Raw genomic sequence first — 27460 nt, 5'->3', positions numbered from 1 at the left:
AAGAAGAGTTAGTAATAAATGTGTGTGAGTTGTGTGTTGGGGGTGGTATGAGTACAGGGTCGTGGGAGGCAGCCAGGCATTGACTGTTCAGGCAATAGAACACACCATATTTTTGACAATTGCACCAAGCTGTTGCCAATTAGTAGAGAATTTTTTTTCTTCCAAAAAAGGAGGGAAAACCCCACCTTCTGTTTATGCCAAAACTTTGCATGTTCCTGAGGTTTTGATATTGACTCAGAAACCTCTTTCTTCATATGTTATTTCCACCCAATTATCCTGAGCAAGCACAATGCCTTTTGTTACATCAGCAGAAAGAGGAGGGGATAGCATCTGTTTCTCACATGCAGTAATCAGGGTAATGTTGACTTCCCTCCTATTAATGTTCAACTCAAACCTGGCTTGCAATCAGTAAATTCATTTCCTCCACTATTGCTATCAAAGAAGTATCACAAACTTTTTCCCTCCAGCACAATAAAAGGATCCACCCTGATTTGGAATCTCTCTTTTTTATATCTCCTCTTCCTAATTGTATTTGGATTTTCATCAGTTTCAGACTTGATGCAATTGATACTAGCAAGAACACCCCATGGCACCTGGCAAAATTAAAACTGCTAAGCCACCTGAGTGAAACTGAGAATTTAGTTTCATGCTGAAAATTCTATAAAAAGATTATGTGGCCTCAGACTTGGAAAAAATTGTATGAAATATTATTAAAATCAGGGAATTCCTTCTAAATTGCAAAGGAAGTTTCCGGTATTGCATAGATTATGCTAATTGTGTATACCCAATAACAGTTGTTGGGATGTAGACAACACTCCCTACAGAGACATGCATGTATACATTACTCTGCGTATGGGACAAAATTTGAAAATGTATAGAATCATTAAGCATCCAATGCCCATTGCAGAAAAGAAGAAAATGAGAGAAGAAAACCTTAATTTTCTCCTTAAGTCACTTAGTTGCAGCATCTCATCTGTGATTAAATTCTTTCAGTTGCTTTGACATTACGGCTAAGTACAACAAGATGCATTTTGAAATAAGAATACTTCATTTTTTTGTTTAAAGTAAACATGAATATCACAAAGCTGTTAAAATTCTTCTGTTGACAAAATAAGAGGCTAAAAAAATGCCATCATCAAAGATTTATGTGTGTTTTTTACATTACTGGGGCCACAAGACCTATTTTTATTTAAAAAAAAAAGTATATATATACACACACACACACACACACACACACACACGTATAAAAGCAACTGTGTCTACCAAAGTAATGTCAATAACAGAGAGGAAGAAAATGATTGTGAACATTGAGACAAGAAGAAATTGAGCCTTAGGCTTTGTAGTTGCTGAAGGTAAATGGATTTGACGAACTTTAAATTTCTATCTAACTTAGAAGATCTATGGCTCGATTAAATAAAAACTGAGAAAGTAAAACATACTTGAATACATTTGAAAATATGATCATCTACTGATTGCTACTTCTGACTGCCAAGGAGACGTAAGGCTTAGATCAAATGAACATTTAGAGTAGACAAAGGAAAGGGGACTACCTAAAAAAAAAAAAGAATACTTGTAACAGCCTGAAATGCAACTACATTCAGGCCCACCTAAGCTTTTCATTTTAATGTGAAGTAACAGCATTTGTATTTTTCATCTGTCATATTTCCACTCTGAATAGTTAGTTCAGATCTAGATATTAACCTCCGTAACAAACTAATATCCAATACGTAAAACTGATGTGTCATTATTGGATTTGTCTTTGTGAAGTATTTTAACCACAAATTTAGTAAAGCATCACTTTTAAACTTTCATTAGTGGACAACAATAGTTTTTTTTCAAAATTCAAAACCAAAATAAATCAGCTCTCTGAATGCTTGAGCCATAAGCAGATAGTTTACAGTGGAATCCCTAGGATTTAATCATTCCCCAACTTAAGAAAAACCCATAGCTTCTGAGTTTTAGACTAGCAGTATCATTATTGCAAGAGTGTCTTAACTTTAAATATAAAATAATAAGTAAAATAAAGGAATTAAATGACTAAGCAATGATTCTCTTAGCAATAGAGCATGCATTGAGTCATTGTTTCTATGAAAACTGATAAGACTATTAAAGGACTAATATATTTGATATTTATATGCACCTGAAATCATTTGGTAAACTTATTCTGTTATATTCCAAATAATATGATTTATATCATCTCTAATTGATATTTACTGTAGATACAAACAGACATTCCTTGGAAACATTGCAGATTCAGTTCCAGAGCAACACAGTAAAACAAAAAGCACAATAAAGTGAGTCACACAAATGTTTTGTTTCTCAGTGCATACTAAACTTATCTTTACACTATCCTATAGTCTGTTAAGTGTACGATAGCATTATATCTTTAAAAATGTACATAATTTTAAAACTATGTTAAAAAATCCTAATGATCATGTGAGTCTTCAGTGAGTAGTAATCTTTTTGCTCGTGCAGGGTTTTGCTTCAATGTTGAGGGCCTTACTCTGGATAAAGCTTTGGCTTAAGGGAATGTGGTTGGGTTGATCTTCTGTCTAGACCACTCAAACTTTCTCCATATCAGCAGTAAGCCTGTTTCACTTTCTTAGTATTTGTGTGTTCACTGCAGTAGCGCTTTTAGTTTCCTTTAAAAACTTTTCCTTTGCATTCACAACTTGGCTACCTGTTCGGCACAACAGGCCTGGTTTTGGCCTTCTCAGCTGTCAACATGCCTTCCTCACTAAGCTTAATCATTTCTAGCTTTTGATTGAGAGTGAGAGACGTGCAACTCTTCCTTTTACTTGAAGACTTAGAGACCATCATAGGGTTATTAACTTGTCTAATTTCAATATTCTTGAATATTAGGGACTAGGGAGGCCTGAGAAAGAAGAGATGGAGGAAAGACTAATTGGTGGGGCAGAAATCACACACAACCTTTATCAATTAAGTTCACTGTCTTATATGGGCATGATTCATGATGCCCCCAAACAATTACAATAGTAATATCAAAGATGACTGATCATAGATGGGCATAAAAATAAAATAATGATGAAAAACTTTTTAAATATTGCATGAAATACCAAAATGTGACACAGAGACAGGAAGTGAGTACGTGCTGCTGGAAAAATGACGCCCATAGACTTGCTCAATTTGGGGTTGCCACAAACCTTCAATTTGTAAAAAATCAAAGTATCTGAAAAGTGTAACAAAGTGAGGCACAGTAAAACGAGCTGTGCCTGTATAGATCCTCCTGACGATCTGTAAGCACTTCTCAAAATGACTTGTTTCATTTTGAAATGTGACCATTTAAGAAATAAAAACTAAGGCCTACAAGTAGTGAAATTCTTTGCAACTAAATTGATTGCTTTTCTCTCCTTAATCTATTGCCTCTTTTGAAAGACAATATACCATCCTTTCATTCATTGTTAAATAAGCATGTAGTGTCCCATGTGCCAACTATGTACTGTCCTATGTGCTAAGTATGAAGCAACATGTAGACTCACATTTTTTCTTATGTTGTGTGTTTTTTTTTATCCTTTTCAATTCCCACTCATATATCTTATCGTACTTATCACTTAGACTTTGCGTTGATTTTCTTCTATTCGTGTTTGTCAACTCTGATGGGAATGGCCTGGGAGTTCATAGGAATAAGGAGAGAAGATAATCAGAATATCCAGACTCAGTTGAACAAGATTAAAATTCAGTTATCTAATGAAATATTTCTACAAGATGACCTTCTTGTCTCAGCTTTCTTTGTTGGAGGCATCCAATTTATTTTGTTTGAGACAGGGTCTCGCTCTGTTGCTTGGGTGGGAGTACAGTGGTGCAATCACAGCTCATTGCAGCCTCAACCTCCTAGGCTCCAGAGATCCTCCTGCTTCAGCTTCATTACAAGCTAGGACTACAGGCACACACCACCACATTCAGCTATCTTTTTTTTTTTTTTTTGTAGAGATATGGTCTCACTGTGTTGCTCTGGCTAGTCTCAAACTCCTTGCCTCAAGCAATCCTGCCACCTTGGCCTCTCAAACTGCTAGGATTACAGGCCTAAGCCACTGTGCCTGGCAAATTCTCATTCCAAGAGCTAGGAAGTGCAGTATCCAGCATCAGTCCACAACTCCATTAATAGCAAATGCGGAAGAAATTCAAAGACCAGTGCTCACTGGTGCAGACTATTCTCTGTGCTTCTGAACTTACTATACTCACAATTTCCAATGGTTTTCATGACTTGGGGCAGAATTCATTTGCTCACTTATTTAGTAATTTATGTACACACAAATGGTTATTGAATGCTTATTGTGTGCCAGGACCTGCAGACACAGTATTGACCAAAACAGAAGATGTTTTATCCTACTGGAACTTATATTCCAGTTGGGGAGACAAATAAGCAAGAATGAATGACTTTAAATATATGTGCATGTATGTGATGCTGATGAATGCTATAGAAAAAAGGAAGCAAGGAAGGGGTGTGGAGTCTTGCAGGGTTGGGGAAGAAAACTAGTGGTTAATGGGAAGTGTTGCCTTTTGGATATTGGAATAGACAGGTGAGGGGTGACCTGGGAGTCCTGGTTTCTTGTGGTGACTGACCTAAAGAGGGGTACAGAGAATAATGAGATCCATACTGAGGGTGCAAAGCTGAGTGGTAGGGAAGCAAGGAAAGTTCAGGAGGTGGGGAAGCGGCATACCCAAACTGCTCAGAGTTTGGGGACCCCATCTCACTCTCATTGGTGAAGATGTGGACATCTAGAGGTAGGGTTGTTCTATTCAGAACACACAGAGCTTCTGATCTTCCTTCTAACAACTGGATTGAGGTGTGGCAATAGGTGATGAGGGGGCAAGTTGAATTTCTAGGCACACCCTGAGATCCTGACATTTCTCTTCAGTGCTGGCTATGGAGGTATGCAGAAGTTTGGGGGTGGGGACACACTTATCCAGGCACTCAAAGATTTGGGACTCAGTAGCAGGCCCCGGACTGTACGATATCTCTCTAGGTAGTTACAGATATTAGCAGCACTGTGTGCTTTGGGGTTCCAAGTCCCTGGAAGGTTACGTGGACATACTTTTCTTTTTAAATTGGGCAGCTGCAAATTATATACAGCACTCCAACACCTGCCCGTTTTCAAGTCTAATAAAAATGTCCTGATGTTTGCATGACCTTTGCAAGTGGTTTTTTTTTTTTTTCCTTGTGCATTTTAGTGTCTTCTTAAATGACATTGTCACATTGGGGCCTCAGTTGCTCTGGCTGGTCCATCCTGATTTATGTCTGAACTGTGAGATTTGGGGTAACTGATTTGTTGGTCCCATTGTGTTGGTGCATAGAATGAGCCAAATAATGATGACGTCTCAATTTCCATATGCCCAATTTCCTGTTGTATATGTATAGTGCAAGAGAGATAAAAGTCTGAATTCCAGGGTATTCTTACTATTGACAATCAGTTTCTGATCCCCAGCATTTTCAATATTAAATGAATAGAATCAATTAAAAAAAAAACTTGGCTAAATTTTTTAGGACTGTGCTTTAACCGTTTAAGCAAAATAATATAATTCTTGGCTTTGACCCCAGTGGTATTCAGAGGATTGACCTTAATGATGGGATTATTCATCAAGTAAAGGGACAGGTAAGGTACCATAGATTAGGTCAGGCAATAGAGAATCCTATAAAACATACCCTCCTGATTCTCACAGAACCAAGAGGGCTAATTCACAGCCTCACAGCAGAGACTAGCCATTCTTTACACAAACGTTCCAATGATAACCTGCCTCAATCTCTTTTAAACCTCAAATAATCCCAGAGGTCTTATTGCTAAAGATGCAATGAGGTTTCCTATACTACAGAAAAGGAAACAAAGGCTCAGAGAGGTGAGTAACTTGTTCAGGTCACAGAATTAGTAGGCCGTGGAGTAGAGAGGGCCTGATTCCCAAGCTTTTAACCACAATACTATGCACACACGGCACAACTCACCATAATTTCAACCTCATATGATTGTCAACACTCCTTTCCCAAGTGAGAATAGCCCTAGCCATAAGAAAAAAACAAACGCTATTTTTGCCAAGAGCATTCTCTTTTTTATTGAAATTCCTATGAAGTATTAAATCCATGCACTCAAACATCATCAATTTTGGGTAAAAAAAAATTACACAGCTGTACACAGTATTTCAACCCTAACTAGAACACTGAAAAGTCTCTGTCCTTGGACCAAACCACTGTGGGATGAGATAGAGAGAATCTCATTTCGCACACCTACTGAGTCAGAGTTAATTTTATTAAGCTGCACTCTGGAGAAATGAGGCTCTAATGTGCACTGTCCAGTGAATAAAAGGAGTGGCATATTACGAAGTACCCTTTACACAATGTGGACATCAGATTAAATGAAGAAACAGGAGGAAAGTACTAGCATGGTATTTCTTGGCTCTGTCTCTAACTCAGTCTTGGTAGAACTGACCGGTAGTTCACTGAAATTTGGTAACAACAACAGGGACTCTCAAATTCCTTTACTGGCCACATAACCCGCAGGAATCCATATATTACTTGGTAAATCTATGAGTCCCCTGGATCTTAAGTAAGGATTCTTAGAGTCTGAAGATGTAGCCTTTTCACCAGAGCAAACATATTCCTCTCCTTATTCTTGTTACTGGCAAGTAAACAGTGAAAGGGAGATTTTTCTGAAGATAAAGAGTGACTAGAAATTGCACAGGCAAGGTCAATGAAGCTGCCAGAAAGCAGTTGATCATACCAGGAGATGGTTTGTGGTAGAGCATTAATGATCATGGCATGCCCCTTTTCTCCTCCAGCTGCCACATTAATAGTTCACGCCTTCTTTCCATATGGAATATCAGTCACAGTATTCATTCATCATATCCATGGCTTTACTTGGAATCTGAACGTCTTCCCTGTAGCTGCTCTGTTTCTTTTTCATCTCACCATGACTAAAGAAGCTAAGGTGTGGGCATTATAACCTACAAGTGATCCCAAAGGAATGGGCTGTCATTCATGTCTTCCTTCCAGTGTTGAACAAAAGAGAGAAAGCATGTGGGTTCACCCACCCATTGTCATCATAAATCCATCCCAGCTCCATTTCAAGACTCTCAGGGTTTCAGCAGAACATCTAACATGAAATAAATATATACATTCAAGGAGTTGGTATGTTGTATCACAAGGGAGAAGGGAGAACACCCATTATTACAGCCTCAGAGCTGATTGAAAAAGAATGCAATAAAGAATATCAGAGGTTCTCAGACCAGAATGATGATTCTCATTGTTATCCCACAGGAGGAGAAAAGGGACAGTCACTCAGAGTTAGAAAGGGCTCTAGAAGTTTCGAAGTGTTGACACCTAAGTGTCCACAAAAGTGCTCAGAATAGCTTTATGATTTTAGGAGAAGTATCCTTCTGCCCAGCTGGAATCTGAGAAACCAGCAATGCAAAGGCTATGTTAATTATTATTTCACTTATCTGAGACTCGGTTTCTTTATCTATGAAATAGGGCTAAGCAAGGCTCCCACATGGCATTATTGTGAGGATCAAATGTGAGAATGTAGGTTATCACTGGCAGCTATACATGGAAATGAGCACTTCACCACCCTATGGGATCACTTTGAGTAGAGTCAGGTCTGCAGAGGGTAAACAGACTCCCTGATTTAAAGATTCTCGAAAGCCCTGCAACCCTGAGGTCTCACCTGGCCTATCTATCCAACTAATGGTCTACCATTAGAATCAAGGCACTGCAGGAAGACTAATAAAGGGAGAGAGGACATTGTTTTCAGAAGTCCCAGTGATTAAGCATCTAGGCAGAGAACCTTCATTTAGGAACTCCAGAATCTGGATTCAAATCTTTACATTGTCACTGTTCCAAAAGTGCTTTTTCAACTCTAAAGTGCAGATTCCAATTCAGCAGGACTGAATGGGAGCTGAGATTCTGCATTTCTCATAGCACTCAGGGATGGCATTGCTGCTCATCCGTGTACCACATTTTGAGTGGTAAGATCCTGTAAGACCATGAATTCACAAATCATTGAAATTGCTGGGCCTCAGTTCCTTCATCTATGAAGTAAGGTGATAAATGAAATGTGATTTATTGTCTTCTCTGGGGATCAAATATGTCATTACTGTGTGATAGTACTTTATCCAAATTTAAAACAGCTTTTTACAAAATTCATTTTTCTTCAGAGATCAGATAGCAGGCTCCCATTAGCTTGTCACTGGGGATCTTGTTGACTTAAGTCTTACGCAGTCTGTCTCCCTTGGGAAAATAGTGAGTGGAGAAGCTTCTGTGAGAGACAGGGGTGATGCATGACAACAGAGATCCAGGGCACTGGGGACACCACAGATGTTGCTGGATGATTCAGTGAAGAAGCAACATTGTATGATGATGCACCAAAGGAAGCACCAAATGCTGGCAAGCAAGAGCTGGGAGGCTAAACATGGTGCTATCTGAAGACCAGAGAAGCAGTCATCACTACATTATGGATGTATTGCAGGACCCAAGCAGCGGTGGTGTTTGTAGTTTAGAAGTTTAGCTACAGTAAAGCCCTGCAAAGAACAGTATCACTATACGATTCTTTTGTTCTCATCTGTTAATTCATTCCCTCGACAAAACTTGTTAAGCATCTATTATGTGTCAGACCTTGAAGACAGAGCAGTAAAGACAGACACTCATAAACCTATGCCTATGACACTTGCAGTAGACACTTCATTGCCCATCATGTTCTAAAGAACATACAGGCCGGGCGCGGTGGCTCACGCCTGTAATCCTAGCACTTTGGGAGGCTGAGGTGGGCGGATCACGAGGTCAGGAGATCCAGACCATCCTGGCTAACACGGTGAAACTCCATCTCTACTAAAAATGCAAAAAATTAGCCAGGCGTGGTGGCCGGCGCCTGTAGTCCCAGACACTCGGGAGGCTGAGGCAGGAGAATGGCTTGAACCCGGGAGGCGGAGCTTGCAGTGAGCCGAGATCGCACCACTGCACTCCAGCCTGGGCGACTGAGCGAGACTCCGTCTCAAAAAAAAAAAAAAAAAAAATGAATGTACAACACAGAATATCTTTTTACAGTTCATATCTGTATTTGGCTAGCTAGGGCTATCATAATACAATACCACAGATTGGGTGGCTTAAGCAACAGGAATTAGTTTTCTCAGTCTGGAGCCTAGAAGTTCAAATGTTGGCAGATTTGATTTCTCCTAAGGCCTCTCTCCTGGGTCTTCGGATGACCTTCTTCTCATTGTGTCCTCACATAGCTTTACTCTGTTCACGCGCATCCCTGCTGTCTCTTTCTCTTCTTATAAGGACATCAGTCATTTTGTGTTAGGGCCCCACCCTTATGATCTCATTTAACCTTAATTATCTTTTCAAATGATTTATTGCTGAATACGGTCACATTGGGGTTAAGTCTTCAATATATGAATTTTGAGGAAACACAAATTCAGTCCATAACGATATTAATGTACAGGGTTGGCTTTGGTTGAAACCACAGCTCTTCATCTCATCAACTATGTAACTTTGGTCAAGTTACTTAACCTCTTTACAGCTCGGTTTACTCTTTTGTAAAGGTGACTAGTAATACATTTATAAAGCTCTCATGAGGAATAAAATAGGTAGTGTTTGTAAAGTGCTTACTGGGGTCCAGCACCTAGTAGGTGCCCCAATCTTACCCACTATGCTGTTCTTTAAATACTGACCGAAGATATTTACTTTTTGCTTTCTTTGGGCAATAGATTTGACTTTATTACTTCTTCCTGTGAATCTACTAATAAATTAGGCTTTTCTTTTTCTTGGAACCTCGCAACTCCCACCTCTTTTCTTACCATTTCCAAAAACAAAATATCTACTGGAATCATCAGCTTTAACCCTAGTTGTAAAGGATCAAGGATAGGAAAATGTTGAGCTTATTAAATACCTCTTAGGTGGGAAAAGGTAATTATTTTGTTTCCCAAAGCAAATACAAAAAGAAATTTGGCATTAGAAGATGAAATTAGGTAATTTTTAAGTTACCAAATCAAGATGCTGTTTGCAGAAATATTTGGTCCACAGTAGATGATTCATTTAAAAAAATACGCTTTATCTGACACAATGCAAAAGTTAAAATGATTTTTATTTTATTTTACGGTTAAGCTTTTATACAACATGGCTAAAATGGCACAGAATCAATGTTGCAATGAAAAACCTCTGTTTGTTGAGTCTGCTGTCTGCCAATAGGTTTCTAGGGGCATCTGATCATTATTTAAGCTTAAACTCAATTATTCAGAAAATGCCCTGTAGCCCTAGCATCAGTATAACATAGCAGCAAGAACTTACTAAACTGCTTAGAATTGGGTGAAGAGTTTCATTTCCCAACTTTCAGGGTGAAATGTTCAAGGCATCTGAGGAGGGATAGTGTACCACATTAAACATGCACAGTGCCTATGAAACCTGTTCTGTTAATGGGCACAATAGTATTACATTTAACTCTGGGAATATTTCCACAAGGAAGCAATGGGCTGCATTTAGATTATACAAAGGAGACTGTGCCTAAATTCCTTTTCTTCTAAGTCATTCCCTTCCCATTTGAAATACCTTCACATCCACTTTCAGGACAGGTAGCTTAATTTCTATCATGTGCGGCTTTTCAGAGCATTAGCTTTGTTTCAGGTTCCAATGATTGAGCTATGCTTGATGTGCTTGGAAAAGCCTGCAAAGACCCACATTCATTCAGGAAACTACAGTTGAACTAGATCCATATGTGGCTAGAAAACATGTAGCTTTCTGATTGGAGGTAGTTCCTGGCTTCCAGCATTATCACAGATGATTTTTGTCCTTTGATGTGCTGCTAAATAGAAAGTAATGTTAGAAACAAAATGCGGGGATTTTTTTTTTTTTTAAGTTACCATTGTCTGAGAGCTTACTGTTTCCAGCATTGTCTTGTGCTGTGTTAAGCACTTTATATGTATTGACTAATTGAATGCTAACAATAATCCTATGAGGAAGGAGTATTATCTCCATTTTTTTTAGGTCTTGGATCAGTGAATGAACTTGCCCATGTTTGAATAGTTTGCAAGTGGAACTGCTGGTTTACAAGGTCTCCAACGCTAAGGCAACAAAATAGATAAGGTGTTAATGCACTAAATGTCGATGATGTCCTTGCTTATGCTACCACCTAAAAGAATGGGATAAAGTAGAGGAGGATTTGTCCAAAATAATCTCCGTTTAAAAGTATATTTAATCTCCGTTTAAAAGTATATTTAAAGCCTAACAATTTCTCCAAATCCTGAGGTTATACCAGTCTATAGGTACCAAATTTTGGTGTACAACTCAGGCAAATTATTGGCAGTCATTCTTTCTTGGTATAATTTATCTTGATAGGTGTAACTTATTAAAAAAATTCCTAAAACATTTATAATTTCACTTCTGGCTTCACCTTTTCTTTCTATCCTTTTATCCAAATAGAACTCTTTCTTTAAACAGTTTGCAAAGAAAATCATTTCTCTATGAAGTTAATGCTTCTCAAATTATTATTTGGTAAGGGGCAAGGTTTTGTTTACTTACATTTCATTTCCTATCTGTTGTGAAGAAATACTTTTACAAGATGCAATAAACGCAAATTACTAAAAGTGAGATACAAAAGACATAGAACATAAAAACCCCAGTTATTTTTTATTAGATTCAACAGATCATGTCTGGCCTTGTCCTCAGGCGCAGGCTGGAATCCTTCAGTAACACACCTCTGTAAGAGTTAGAGGACTTCTACTCTCCCAGGGCACTGCCCTGAGAAACCTCCTTGAATTAAGCTTTGATGGTTACCACACAAGGAATCAACTGAACTAGTTCTGCTGAGACTGGTTTTTTTTTTGTTTTTTTTTTTTGCCTTTCCCGCTTTAGGATTTTCAAACTCTGTGTAAAAATAAATCACCCTGGGTAGCAGAAGTTATGCACTGCCAGGTTAGAAGCCATATTCAATACATACATAGATTTCTCTTAGCCTGACTGGGAGTTTTTAAATGAATTATTGTCAATATTTAAGATAGAAAAATTGCATCTAAGTATACAATATTTAGGGCTACTAATAAATATCATGCTATCATTTCCTTAAGAAAAAAATTGTTTGGAACTGCGTAGCCACCTTTTAGCTGGGACACAAACACTCCAGTCAACCGTAGCTCCAACCAGAGAGCCGGTCCCTCATCCCCAGTTACCTGACATTATGTCTATGCCGCCATTGTGGCTTCTGGAGTCATTTGAACACATGGCTACTTCTTTAGCCCTAATCTGTACCCCTTGTGTATTTGAGTCTTTCCAAGTATTTTTTTTTTTTTTTTTTTTTTTGGTTCTTTGTCCCTGTCTGTGGACTCATGGATACTACTTGATCCCAATATGTATAAGACAATTAATCCCTTTAACACCAAGGAAATCCTGTAATCCTGTCCTCTCCTCTCCTTTCCCTTTTCTTTTCCCTTTTTTTTTTTTTCCTTTTCTTTTTTCTTTCTTTGCTTTCATGTCTCACTGTGTTACCCAGACTGGCCTCAAACTTCTGGGCTCAAGTGATCCTCCCACCTCAGCTTTCTGAGTAGCTGGGCCTGTAGGCACACACCACCAAAAGCCAGCTCAAGAATTTTTTTTGTTTTTTACAACCTAGTAAACATTTAAATTATTCCTGATTCAAATCCAAGAAGGCATTTTAAAAGAGAATGTTGCTGTTATTGCTCTCCGTGTGAACAATAAAAGGACAAAGGAAAACTGAAGGCCACTAGGTGCTTGCCCCAGAGGTTGGCAGAAGCACAGAGCCTTCTGGATAAGAGGACACTCAGGAAGCATCTTGATATTCTTGCAAAATCCTGAGTTGGTCATGGATTTTTATCATTTTAATTTATGTTCTTAACTCACAGTGGAATAAAGAAATGGTGTAAACAATGGTTTTGAAATGTTATACCCATCTCTCAGCTGCTCAGAATCTGTTTCAAAGACAGTGAACAATTAAAAGGGTGGCTTACTCAGAATCAGTGCCCACATATTTTTCACTTAACAGAATGAATCATGGCCACTCAAAGGCAGCAGGCTTTCCATGTACCCCAGCCTGCCACGTGTGTAGGATGAACCCAACATTCTCATGAACAACGGTTTCTCAAAAACTTGGCTTTTAATAGGTAGCAATTTCTTGTGTGTGTGTGTGTGTGTGTGTATGTGTGTGTTTTGTATAGACTCATAAATTATATGATGTTCCTTGACTCTTTATTTTGCCAATGATATTATATAATTATCTTTTTTTGGAATCATTAAATAAAATTGCAGTCCTTTCCTTTGGTGTATTAAGGAGTGGTAAGGTGAGAATGAAGCAAAGGAATGGGAAAAACTATGAAGAGTTTTTCCTGGTTCTGTTACTAACATTTGTGACACTTAAGAAACCAAGGGCAGAATAATGTTTAAAACTAAATATATAACAGCATTGATTCTGTTCAGTAGACAGAATTATTTGGACAGATTCAGGGAAAAGACATTGATTAAAGTTATTTTTGGTTATATACCAAATAAAAAACATGCATCGTAGGATGCGTAGTGGCATTCCTGGCTTCTGTGCACTAGAAGCCAGTAGCGCATCTCTCTTACTCAGTCATGACAACAAAAAATGTCTCCAGAAAGCGCCAAACGACCTCTTAGATGCAAAATCACTTTCACTGAGAATTACTGCTCTAGCATAATAGCAAACAAATCACAACACTCAAGAAAAGCTCAACTATTCCAGGTACCACTTGAAACATTTGATTTTAAAAAATATTTTAGCACTTTTAACAGGGTAGGGTTTCAATACCTTGAAAGAAAAAATGTTCTTGCAGGTCTTAGATAATTTATTTAATTAAAAACTCTTTATACATATACAATTAGAATCTGTTTTTCAAAATATCATTTTATTATTTATTTTACTTTTTGGATTTTGATTTTACTAGCATAAAAATTACTGTGGGTAAACAGCTCACACTTTTCTCAGTTCTTTTTCTACCTTCTCTAATTTCTAGCTGAATTGCCTCTGAAATTCATATATAAAACTGCTTAATAATAGCATCTACATCAATGGTCACTGTAAGAATTGTATTAGTTACTATGGGCAAAAGCTTTGCATGGTGCCTGGATCTTAGTAAATACTCAATAATTGCTAGATGATAATATTATTGTTATTGTCATTATTATTTCTAAATAAAAAGAAAATAACCTTATAGAGTAGGGAAATATACAATAAAACTGAAAACGTGGACTGTTAAATTTTAGTTTTCAATTACTTTCTCTGTATATTTTCTGAATTGCATTCTGCTATGACTGAGTAAATAAGATCATGTTTCTGCTGTTCATGCTTCCTAAGTTATGTTTAACTCAGCACGCATCCTTTTTATCCCTTATTCTGGATCACCACTAGTAAGAGAGATTGCAACATGTTATTCTTCTTTTAAATGTGAACAGCATTATGTAGTAGCTAAGTTTTCATAAATAGATGTATAACTAGGGCTTTACCGGCCCAACTCTTTAACCTCTTGCAATTCCTCCATGCCTCCACAGAGAGCGCATCTTCCTAATTATTTTAGGAGCCTAGGTAATGCCTAATGTGAATAGTACCATGTGCTTCTGAATGCAAGATGTTTTTCCCATCGCCCCTTCCTTCCTTCCTTCCTTCCTTCCTTCCTTCCTTCCTTCCTTCCTTCCTTCCTTCCTTCCTCCCTCCCTCCCTCCCTCCCTCCCTTCCTTCCTTCCTTCCTTCCTTCCTTCCTCCCTCCCTCCCTCCCTTCCTTCCTCCCTTCCTTCCTTCCTTCCTTCCTTCCTCTCTCTCATGTACTTTTTGCTCACATACACTTTCTGTGTCCCCTGTTTCTGTCACCCCTCTTGGGTATGGTTTTCTTTCTTGGTTGCTTTCTTGCTTCCTTCCTTCCTTTTCTTCCTTCCCTTCTTCTTTCCTCCCTTCCTCCCTCCTTCGTTTTCTTTTTACTCACATATCACTTTCTGTGTCCTCTGTTTCTGTCGCACCTCTTGAGTCTGGCTTTCTTTCTTTCCTTCCTTTTTTTAATTTCTTACTTTTATTCCCTCCCTCCCTCCCTTCCTTCCTTCCCTCCCTCCTTCCTTCTCTTTTCTTTCTTTGTTACCAGTGAGTTCTGCTGGCCCCTGCTGATGCACATTACCGATATTCTGGGGTCTTCACATTGCCAAGTGCTCAGGATTCTCTGAGGTTTATAGAGAAACAGAAAATGTGCTTCCTTCCCTCTTTTAAGATCATAATCTTTAAAATTGATACAAAAATGTTCTACTTAATTCTCATATTTTTAGAGGGTTTAAAATGTTTTGCCTATTTTATTACTAACAATCTTCTGTGTCTCTCAACCCCTTTCTACCCTATTAAACATACAGGACTCTGGGAGTGTGGGTTGGGAGAGAATCTCAGTAACAGACTCTGTGCTACTTCAGATTGTGCCTCCTCCTCTGATAACTAAATCTTTCTTACGGGCCAAGCTCCTGTGACTCTCACCCCAAAGCGGGATTCTGCCCTATCTCACCGAGTGTGTTTATTTCTTCACACAGAAAGACATTTTGTGGAAGAGCTTCACTTACACTTCTCAACCCCAGTTTTGGATGTATGTTAGGTCCAGACCCTCCTACATATTTATAAAGTGAGTCGAACTTTGGGACGCCTATTTCAAGACTGATAGATTTTAATTCTGGCAATAAAACAAGGCCTCTGTGGACCTATTTCTCAGCAGACTACTAAAGCTCCCTTCATGCTTTGTACATTAGTTACATCATTGAAACATTTGAAAGTTAAAAGCATACCGTTTTTTAGAATGGCACATAAAGCAAGGCTTCGTACAGATTCCAGAGGAATCTGAAGGTAGGAATCTTTAGGTATTGCCATACTGTAAAATACAATTTAAACCTCACTAGCCCATGTGTACAGCATATCCTTAGAGACTTCTGCCCAGAATCCTGGCTAGATTTTGCCCCCTGCCATGTGGCAAAATAAATTCCTGACCTTGGAAATAAATGGGACACAATATTTCCCATGCTCCCTCAATTGTGTGATAAATATGTTATTTTTTTCCCCAATTATAGTGATTCTCTCCACAATTGATAATATATCAGCCTCTTCCAGTTTGATAACTTCCTTTCAGTTTAGAAATAGTGTCTGTTCAAGATCACCTTATTATTGGACTTAATATCTTTAGGTAATTGCTTAGCCTCTCAGATTCCTCTTTGAAGATGGTATTTGGGCACCTGAGGGAGGGACGGAGACCTGAAGGGGTACCTGGATCCTCATGCTGTCCTCTGAACACTCAGGGTTCCATGGCAACCTCTCTGCACCGACTATTCCTGATCTCCCAGAATTTGAAGCTGAGGTCGGCAGCAGATTAACTCTGATTACTGATTTCTCTGCCAGCTGGAGCTTGGCAGGGCTCCCGGGCTCCAGTAGCCCCCTTTTGGCTCACATTGGTACTGGGGTTCCCCTGAACCCCTCTGTGGATTCCATTTGGCCCTACCCATAGTTAAACCATTTCACGGGCTGTCCCACGTCGTACCCCTTGGAGGATGGTGAGAACTTGAGGCTTCCAGCTGCACTACACAGGAAGCGAGAGCATCTCAGGAATGCTGTAGTCTAATATTCCGTTAGTTTTTCACACCACTCTGCAGACTTTATTGTATGGTGCCCACAGTTTAGTGTAGAAATAACTTCAAAAAGTCCCAAATATTGACTGAACATGGCGGTTCACACCTGTAATCCCAGCACTTTGGGAGGCTGAGGCGGACGGATCACCTGAGGTCAGGAGTTCAAGACTAGCCTGGCCAACATGGTGAAACCCCATATCTACTAAAAATACAAAAATTAGTTTGGTGTGGTGGCGGGTGCCTGAAATCCCGTCTACTTGGGAGGCTGAAGTGGAAGAATGGCTTGAACTCAGGAAGCAGAGGTTGCAGTGAGCCAAGATCGAGCTACTGCACTCCAGCCTGGATGACAGAGCGAGACTCTGTCTGGAAAAAAAAAAAAAAAAAAGACCCAAATATCAACCAAAGTGAAGGCTCACTGACTATTTTGTCGACTTACCTGAAACATTTTTCTCTCGTTTGCTCACATGTTGCTTTCTGTGTTCCTTGTTTCTGCCGCACCTCTTGAGTCCAGCTTTCTCCATTCTCTCAGGACCAGAAGAGGTGGATTTGGGATTTTCCTTCCACTCAATGCATTCTATATCTTCCCTAATCAACAAGCATGCCTGGTTGTCACAGGTAGAAGGGGTCTCTACTCGGAATCATTCAGAGAAGAAATAATCATATTCTTTTGATACTGTCACTAACACAGAACCATGATCCAAGACAGCCAGGTTCAGTTCTTGATGTGAAAAGGAATTTGGGAAAATATCATCCTCACCACAAAATCTGTATTTTTATGTATATTGAAGCAAAATTCTATTTTGATCATCATTTTCTTTACCTTTCTTCTATATCCATCGTAATCTCCCTTTCAGCTCATGTACTATTACTCCTTAATGCGTGCACACACACACACACACACACACGCACACACACACACAGAAAGTCTCTCTCTCTCTCTTTCTCCCTATCTCTCTCTCACTGGGAAAAAGTATAAGTTGTTGGAGAGACAAAGGGGAATTTATGTGCATGGAAAGAAAAATGGCAAAGCATATTTTTTCAGAATATAGTAGTTCTATTTTTTTTATTATAATTTAAGTTCTAGGGTACATGTGCACAACGTGCAAGTTTGTTACATATGTATACATGTGCCATGTTGGTGTGCTGCACCCATTAACTCATCATTTACATTAGGTATATCTCCTAATGCTATCCCTCCCCCCTCCCTCCCCAAAATAGGACCCAGTGTGTGATGCTCCCCTTCCTGTGTCCAAGTGCCTTGCATGTCTTCTCAACTTTAGCAAGCCCTTAGTAGTGGGCCACTGTGCTCAGGGTGGCTCCCTGCTCCACTGTCATTCCTTTCTTTTCCAGCCTCATCTATTATGTCTTGCATTATTTTTCCATTTCCAGAGCCAACTCTATGCCACTGTCCTTCAACTTCCAAATGTGAGGGTACCTGTCTTCTTATAGTTCCAAACCCTTCTGGTCTCTACTTTCATCATTATTGCATTGCCATTCCAGCCCCTTAATCCTGCATATCTGTATCCATTCCAAGCAAATCCTTCTTTCCCTTTTTTCTTCCCCCCCAGCTCCAAAATATCTTATTCTATGCCAGGAACCACTATCAGTCTATGAATTCAACTGTCTTCTCTTACCCAGAGTTTTTTCCTACTGTCAAGATGTTCTTCAGCAGTTAAAATCAGAGCTCTCTTAAGGAAGTGGCCCTCCTGATGCTATCACTAATATAGGGAAATTGGTTGGAGAGATTGCCAACCAATGAGAGGGATGTAGAGGGAGGAAAAATACTTTTTGCCATTGGGAATGTTGGAAAGTGGATATGGACGTTCTTCTAGTGACACAGATTATAGCAGAATTCGTAAGTTATGCATCCTGTTTTATCACTGAAGTTTTAATGAAACTGTAACATGGAAAATACTGTGGTTAGCTTTTGGCAGCTAATTTGGCCCTGAACCCCATTTGGAACATCATGCCTTAAGAAAGTATGCTTGTAATTTGACTTATGAACAAGCTTTTGTGATTTAATCTTACTATGAGCTGAAGAGTGTGCCCTCAACATTTATGTACTGAAGCTCAAATCACTAATCTAATTATATTTGACTAACTTTAGAAAGTAATTAAGATTAAATTGATTAAATTAGGTCATAAGGGTGGTGTGTGCTAATCCAATAGGATTGATATCCTTAAATGGAGGGAACTTTAGTACAAGGAAAGGCCATGTGAGGATGTAGCAGAAACGTGGCCATCTGCAAGCCAAGAGAGAGTCCTCACCAGTCACCAAATGGGTTGGCACCTTGATCTTGAACTTCAAAGCCTCCTGAATTGTGAGAAACAAAATTTCTTTTGTTTAAGCTACCCAGCCCATGGTATTTTGTTATGGCAGCCTGAACCGACAAAAACAAACCTGTTTGTAAATTCAGAATTAAGTACAATTACCCATTTATGAACATATTATAACCACAAAACTTGACCATTACCATTTAGTTATAAACTAAATGTAAGCAAAACATCAGTTGAAGTGGTATTGAGATAAATATTGTTTTTGTTTCAATATAAGTAAATTAATGGATGGTAAATCCCATAGATTCCTAAAGAGAGCTTCTTTAGGGATAAGCCTAAACATTGGTTATGAGTCAAAATATCCATCATCCACCTATGTGCTCAACATACTTTATGATCAGTAAACGTAGCTTTATTATAAAAGTAACCCCCGCCTGCAACTCACAGTAGGTACTCAACGAATGTTAACTGAATTAAAACGAAATGACCATTATTAGTAGAAGTTTGGACACCAAAATTAAAGTCACAAACATCTTAGGCAGATAGAAAGGTATGGACAGGCATATGGATATCAAAGGTATTTGTGGCTACCTAATGCCCTTTAGTATGGTCAAAGAGACAGTGGTCTCTGCTGCTGGAAGGTTTTTCTAATCAAGTTCAGTATTTATAATTTTTTGGAAGGAAATTTTGCTACTGCTTTAAGAAATGAAGAAAGAAACAAAGCTTATGATGTACTCCAAAGTTGAGTAAAAAGGGGTTAGGAATTTTACATGGTTCTTGAGTCACTGAATAAGTCTTTTGGAATGTATTTATTTTATTTTTTTGCTTGCTTCCCCAGTAATTTAAATTCTGATTAATGCAGGCTTTTCTTTGGTACTAGTAGTTCTGTAATGGCGGGAAAGCTGACTAAAACCTATATAATACATGGTAAATAATGATTTTTATTTTTCAATTTGTGCAGTCATCTTCCTTAAGAATATATCTACACAAAGCTTAAACAACTACTTATTTATATTGGTTCAGTAAAATAATAAAACTTTCAATTTAGAGGGCAAATGATTAGGTCTCAGTGTCCATTTGAATGATTCCTTCACTCTTTAGCTGATAGTGTAGACCATGATGGTATTGACTATGATAGGGGATGCTGCCTCCTAGAAAGCATGGGTTTCTTCAGGAGGGTGATGGAAAGGCATGTGCTGACAGGGTCAGAGTTCTGTGTGAGGGTCCTGTGGTCTTCAGAGTAGCCTCTCTAAGCCACAGTGTACCCATTCAGTCAACACGTAGGCCTCTACTATGTGCCAGGCTTTACGAAACAGGTATAACAGTAGCTGAAATGGTGGTAGCTAGCTTTTGCTTACCACTTACTCATTTAATCCTCACTACAATTGTATGCAGATGGTACTTTAAAAAGTTGGTATTTTCACAGATAAAGGAACCAAGGCAAAGATCCATTAATTAATTAATTCCCCAACATCACTCAGGTTTTAATGATGAAGCCATGATTTTACCCCACCAGTTTGATTCCAGAAACTTCACTACTATACTGCTATTTATAGGATCTTAATTTTCTTTTTTATGTATGCACTTATTTACTGTTCTCATTTTTTTTATGTATTCATTGTTCTTGATAGTATTTAAGTCTGTAAGAACCTCATGAGAAAAAGGCATGTGAAAATTCTTAGAAAACTGCTTAGTACACTGTGAATATGTGTTGTTATTATTCATCGTATTTGTTCCATGTGATTAGGCCTCTTGCATTTAATTCTCTATTATTAAAAAAAAAAGCTTTGTTTTATGCAGAATTTCTCCCTTTTGATCCATTTGGGAAGTCTTGCTATTTACATCACAAACTTTGTATTCTATTTCCTGGTGTTTCAAGTAATTTATGGTCCTAAAATTAGAGACTTCTCCCATCAGATACTATTTTTTTTTTATGTTATGAAGTATTTTATACATTAAAAAATATCACATATATGATCATTATAAACCACTATTGTTGTTCTTTTCATGTATACATTATTACATGTTTTCATTGCATGCATGAAAAAGGGTAAACAGCATTTTATAAAGGGAAATCCAGAATATTGGTACATGCTTTGTTTTGATAATAATGTTCTCTAGTAGATAAGCAGCCATGTATTTTACTAGCCTATCCAATTTTAACAATACCAGTTTGAACTGAAACAAGCTGACGAATTGTACTGAAAGTTAGAAATCTTAAGCTTATACTTTGAACATCAAATCTTTCCTTGCAATTTTCTATTAATGTTTTAAGTGTGAGGACCACACACTCCTTCCATTTAGTTGGAGAACCTGACTTGTGGTTGCTACTTTCTACTCCCTGACTGCTGCTGCTACCTGCCTAATAATTGTCTTTGGCTCCCTGTAAACCTGCAGTCAGAAGGGCATTTGAATTTTCCCCCTCTAGCACTTGCAAATTCGATTTTTATGTATAACTAAGTGCTCTTCGTTTTTACTCTATCTACTGCTGGGGCCTGGTTTCTAGCAGGCCTGTAACTAAGCCAGATCCGGCCTATGTAATGCTGTTTGTAATGAGAAATCTAAACAGGGAATGGCAGTGAGGCATGGCAGGAATGTGTTTCCATTGGAGAAGTCAGTGTAGAGAAAAAGTATAAGCAAAGCCATGTCCAGAAGGCCTTTTCAGCTGGCCAAGACGGAAGACAAATGTTATTGTACATACGCTGTTACCCTGCCAGCCCTTCCTCACAGATTTGCTTTCTCTCTCTGTCCCTCTTCCCCCACGACCTCTTCCCCTCTTTCCCCCTTTCATCTCTTCCTTCTCTTTCGCTTTCTTCTTCTGTCTTCGGACTCTGCTGACTGTTTGCTCAGGTGGACAGTGACACCATTTGGAATGAGCTGCACTCGTCCGGTGCTGCACGCATGGCTGTTGGCTGTGTCATCGAGCTGGCTTCCAAAGTGGCCTCAGGAGAGCTGAAGGTGAGGTCTGGGTTGCATTAAGTGTGGGAAATCCAGAGGAGAAGCTGAAACAGAGATGTTGTTGTATGGGAATTGTGGGGAGTGTGGTGTGGTAATAAAAGGAAGGGCAGAAGGAAGAGGGCAGAGATGGCCAGCAAGGTGTGATAATAACTCGTCTGCAGGCAGGGAGTAGCTCATCCTGCTCACAGGGCCTCCTTCTTTCTGAGAACGCTGCAGTCAGGGCCCACCGGTGTGCATTTAAGAGCATAGAGATCATAAGTAAAGCTATGGTTCAGGTTAAAAATACCCTTCGTATATACATATCTGTCATGCCATCCTGGGATTCTCTTTTGAAGTGATTTAAAAAATATGATTACTGAGTAGTGTGTATAAGCTCAGAATACCACCCAGAGAGAGGGAGGCAGAGAAAGGTAAATACCAGACGAGAAGGATTGGGAGGAAGAAGGAAATTGTTGATTAGAAGGGTAATGATCCAGAGTGTGTTTTTCCATGAAAGAACTTAAAAAATGAGCTATGCTTTATTGTTCTTTTCTTTTTATGGTCTCTTCTTTTCTACATCATATGAAAAGAACAATGTCAAAACCCCAGCGTTTCCCAGTCTAAACAATTTATAAAAGCCAGAGACCTGACAGACGTTGACATTTTATTTGGTATTTTAACAGTACTATTTAAAGGTATGCCATGTGCGTCTTGAATACAGTTACCCCAATAAACTTTGTTGGTGCTAACATGGTCTTTTAATGCACTAGTTCACACACTTCATGACGCAATCTGGGTGGTGATTGATTCAGTATTTTTAGCAATTGTGGGGCTTAGGGAAATATATTACGACCAAAAACATATGCACTGTGAGTTTTGTTAATCCAAGATAAAATGTAATTAGGATTACTTTTCTTTATGTCTAATGAAGTTTTATTCAATTACATGGGACTCTTCTAGTTGCGATTAAAAATGTAGAGTAGGAATGTGCACTTCACAAGGTAGCGTTTGTCCAAGAAGTCTTTGCTCTAACTCTTTAAAGAGTCAGAGCCTTTGGAAATATAATTTTGATAGGGTGGGCTCTATTTAAAAAGTAGATGTGCCTGTATATATTTGACATAAGTAGTATCAGGACATTGCTCATCTCAGGGGATATATGGGGTCATTAATGTGGTGCTTACTCTTCAGTCTTTACCTTTGAAAATGAGCAAATAAAAAGAGGAAAGGAATCAGCCTGTGGAGAGGTTTTGGCTGTCTCCCAGTAGAACTAGAAGAAAAATTCTTCCTATCTGAGTGCTTGTGTTGTATTTGCACTACTGCAATAAATTGACACTTTAAAAGAAAATTTAAACATCTTATTTTAAAAAGAATCCAAATAGCAGAAATCAGCCAGGCCACAATATTATAACTTTAAAGATTATGCTGGCACAGCTCTTTGATAACAAAGATAATTATGTTAGCATTCACAATTTCTAATTGTTTTAAGTTTGTGTAAGTTTAAGCAATAATTCAGAAACCTTCTCAAGTAGAATACCCGCATGTTTCAGTCGTCAGAAGCATCATTATTAGCTTCACTGTGTGCAGAATGGCCAAATATATGCATGAAGATAGTTGAATAAAAACATTATTCCATGTTTAGAAGTTATCCATTTAAAATAGCCAGTTACAAACAATGTGTCAACAACACATAGTATGGGCATGCTGACCACCAGCTGTAGTAACATCAGGTGTTTATATTAAGAACAAGGATTTGTACAAATGTCTTCTCTTCCTCTGGTTAAGGAATCAACAAGCATGGTTTAAAAAGAAAAGAAAACAATTAAAAAAAAAAAAAAAAAAGAGGAGCCAGCCTAAGAATCAAGAAATCTTAGTCCAGGTTCCGCCACTTAAATAGTGTGTCATTTGTGGCAAATCTGTAACTTTTCTGGGGCTCAATTTCTCGTTCTGCACAGTCATCTAGGTGGAATTGATAACACTGAAGGTCATCCATAGCACTGGCATTTTGAGCTATTTGCAAATGAAAAGTGGATATGAATCTCAATTATACATACTATGGCATCCCAAACAGTAGATATTCTGAAATTTCAATTTGCTTTGATGAACATTCCAGATTGTGCAGCTGGGTTAATTCTTTCTGATTGCCAAGTCCAAAGTAAAAGTCCAAGATAGGCGGAATCATAACAGAGGCACTGGTACTATGCTGACAGGTCAAGAGACTGAAGCCCTGGGTTGCTAATAATTCGGATAGGCCTACAGAGATGCCATGGAGGAAAAGTAGAACTCACAAATGATTTGGAGCCATAGTAAAGAACATGTGTAACTGAGGTAGAGAGCCATGTTTATGGATCCCTATTCAACAACCACAAAAACTACCCAGTGCCTACTTGTCCCAGACCCCAATATGATGGGGCTGATATACCTGCAGGCTAGGAGTATTATTACTCATGGTGTGTGGATTCAATTCATTCAGAACCTGGAAGAAAATAGGGACGCTTATTCAAGGACACTGGTAAGTAATAAGAAATGTGAAAAGAAAAGACTTGAGCATTTTGTTATTCATTTTTCTGCATCTACATTCACTTCTCACATATTTTATCCCATTCTCCCAGTAAATCAACATTTAATTAAATAACATTGGCATGTTACAATACCACATTGTATGAGATTGCACTATTTTTTCTTGGAAAGTAGAATAAAATTAAGAGCTTTATTTCAAATACGATGGGCCTGGATATAGTGTGGAAATGAGAGATGAGAGCTAGTTAGAGGAGGTCTCTGATTTCAAAGAAGATGAGGACCTAAAAGATAAGAAATGTGCACAAAAAAAGAAAATGCCTAAGAAAAAATTGTATGACTTGGAAATTTTGTTTGATGCTGAACTTGACCATGGCTAACCTCCAAACTTTTGATAGGTACTTTCCTTTCTTCCCCTGGGGGATATTGATGAGCTGAAGGAATTAGAAGAATGAACCAGGCACAGGGGGTGGGTTTCATGTTAATGCTTAAATAGAACATGGGCAGCAAACTGTATCAGCAAATTGGTATATTTTTTGGCACAGCATAGACATACTCAGTGGAGTTCCGTGAAAATCATGGGGACTTTCAGGCTTTCCAAGTTTTTAAACAATACATTTTTTAAAATACATAAGAAGGAATTCCTCAAATTTACAGATACTCAAATTGGCTATTTCTCAGATTCTATTACAAAGGAACAAAAATATTCTGAAATTGTTGTAATGTTTGGTATATTGGAAATCATAATTAGAAGAATAATTATCTCAAAATGGTTTTATTGTTTTACAGGACATTTTAGAAAGTATGTCAAAGACATAGAAATAACTCTAAAAGGTGAACATTTTTTAATCATAAATAGAAAAGGATTGATACTTACCAAAATTTAATATAAAGATTCACTTTGATGTTCTTTTGACAATGTTACCATGTCTTCATAAAAATAGTCAAAATTGCTTTTAGCTTCTGGACATATTTATCAAAACAAACAAAAACAAAAATATCCTAAACACCTGATTATCTGAGTGATGCTGGAATTTGAGTGTATACTGTATGAATATGAGTTTGAGTGTATATTATGATGTCATGTTGCTAATAATAACTGCTACTCACTGAGTGCCTTCTATAGGCAGCCAGTTTACATGTAATTTACTATTATTCTCACAATGTACCCTTGAAGTAAGTATAGGATACTGGCTCAAAGACATTAAGTAACCTTTCAAGATCCTGTAGATAGATTAATAAATAATAAAATATGTAAATCTAATAATCCTCTGTTTTCTTTCAGCCACTGTATCAGGACATTCTTTTACAGACAGCACAAATACACATTTTAAAAAGGGGCTAAAACTATTTTAAGTAGGCAACATTTTATCTTTTTTGTTATTATAAAACATTTGAGACATACAAAAAGACAAAAAGTTGCATTCTTACCTAACAAAAGATTAGAATAAAATAAATACCCACGAACTCCTCATCTAATTTAAGAATTGAACTTTGTTCACAATATTAAAATTCTCTCAGTGCTTATCTCATTCCTATATTTTAAAACCAGATAGTCATTAATCTATTATATTTTTTAAAATTATGGCCCAGCACAGTGGTTCATGCCTGTAATCCCAGCACTTTGGGAGGCCGAAGCAGGTAGATCACTTGAGGTCTGGAGTTCAAGAGCAGCCTGGCCAACATGGCAAAAACCCGTGCCCACTAAAAATACAAATATTTAGACAGGTGTGGTGGCAGGTGCCTGTAATCCCAGCTATGTGGGAGGCTGAGACGTGAGAATTGCTCGAATCCAGGAGGCAGAGGTTACAGTGAGCCGAGATTGCACCGCTGCACTCCAGCCTAGGCGACAGAGTAAGACCCTGTAAAAAAAAAAAAAAAAAAATTTCCTTTTGTCTTGGTAATAGCTTTAAACATGTTTTTTACTTCATAAAAATGGAACCTTATTGAATATAATCTTCTTCAGCATGTTTCCCCAAAAAAGTATATTATGAGGATTTATCCATATGGAGATATATATATGATTAATTCATTTTCATTGCTATAAAATATTCCCTTTGCATCATAATTTATTTATTTATTCTTCTGCAGGACATTGTAGTTGTTCCCAGGTTTTTGCTCTTTTGAATAATGCTATATGAACACCCTTGAACATGGCTGCTCTTTCACTACAGTATTACAAAGAGTAAAACAGTCAGCTCCTAGGCTACTCTCGCATAAATTTCAGTAGGTAATGCCAAGTGGAATTACAAAGTCATTTTACCACAATGACATCAGAAAAATGTCAGTCTAAGCGTTCAAAAATTCTTTTCTCCGTAAAACAAAGATAAAACAGGTAAAATGTGTCAGGATGAAATGTTTAGAAACTCTGAAAATTAACCAGTCTTCCAACAACTCAGGAAGCATGTTTAAAAAAAAAAAAAAACCAGCCGAATCTTGGTGAGAACAGAGAGATTTGTGGTGTTTTAACTCATCATATTTCCATCTTCCCCTTTCTAGGTCCATGGTAGCCTTACCAAATAATAGCCTGCATTCTTAGCATAAACTAGTAACTTGGCAACCTCTGATGGGGAGATAGGGGAGTGGATAATGGAGCTGGAGCTCCTTCAAAGCCTCAATCCTAGAGAATTATTATTATTTAACCTGTCCAGTGCTTCCCTGCATAACTTACTTGCAAGGCTGTATTTGCCCTCATGAGGTTTTCATACAGTGTGAAAAGCCTTTTTCTTAGAAGTATTTGTTATGAAAAATTAATGGTGATCACTTAACTTTATGGCTGCTTGAGGTGGTGGATAACAATGGGGCAAACAATAGATTAGCCAAAAGCATCAAAGAAAAAACTGAGAAATAAAATGTGCATAAGGACTATGAAAAGCCACATCAGATTCCTAAGAATCTAGAAAACCACATGTATGATAGGGCTATGTGCATACTCAGGTTTGCGTTCCGACTCAGGACAGACCTGAAAAGGCCCTAAGCTCTTATCTAAAGCTGACTTTGAGGCTCTGTTCAAACAAGAAGTGAAGGTCCAGGTAGAGTTGTCAGCTGCCTGGCTAAATATTTAAAATGTGTGCTAACACACACACACACACACACACACGCCCACACACACAGCCCCTTGGCAAA

At 38.1% G+C, this 27460-nt stretch overlaps 1 protein-coding gene across 1 annotated transcript in view; it reads left to right on the top strand.

Moving 5' to 3' along the window:
- The window catches only part of HDAC9 (histone deacetylase 9), a 914219-nt gene that overhangs the window by 686772 nt on the left and 199987 nt on the right, over positions 1 to 27460 (top strand). Inside the window, exon 19 of the mRNA XM_077998033.1 lies at positions 21734 to 21841. Within this exon, the coding sequence (XP_077854159.1) occupies positions 21734 to 21841 (108 nt within the window). The remainder of the gene's footprint in view (positions 1 to 21733; positions 21842 to 27460) is intronic.

The sequence above is a fragment of the Macaca mulatta genome, chromosome 3 (genome assembly GCF_049350105.2).
Source record: "Macaca mulatta isolate MMU2019108-1 chromosome 3, T2T-MMU8v2.0, whole genome shotgun sequence".
In the NCBI taxonomy this organism is placed as follows: Eukaryota; Metazoa; Chordata; class Mammalia; order Primates; family Cercopithecidae; genus Macaca; species Macaca mulatta.
The sequence above is the reverse complement of the archived record's forward strand: the minus strand, read 5'-3'. Positions and strand labels throughout refer to the sequence as shown.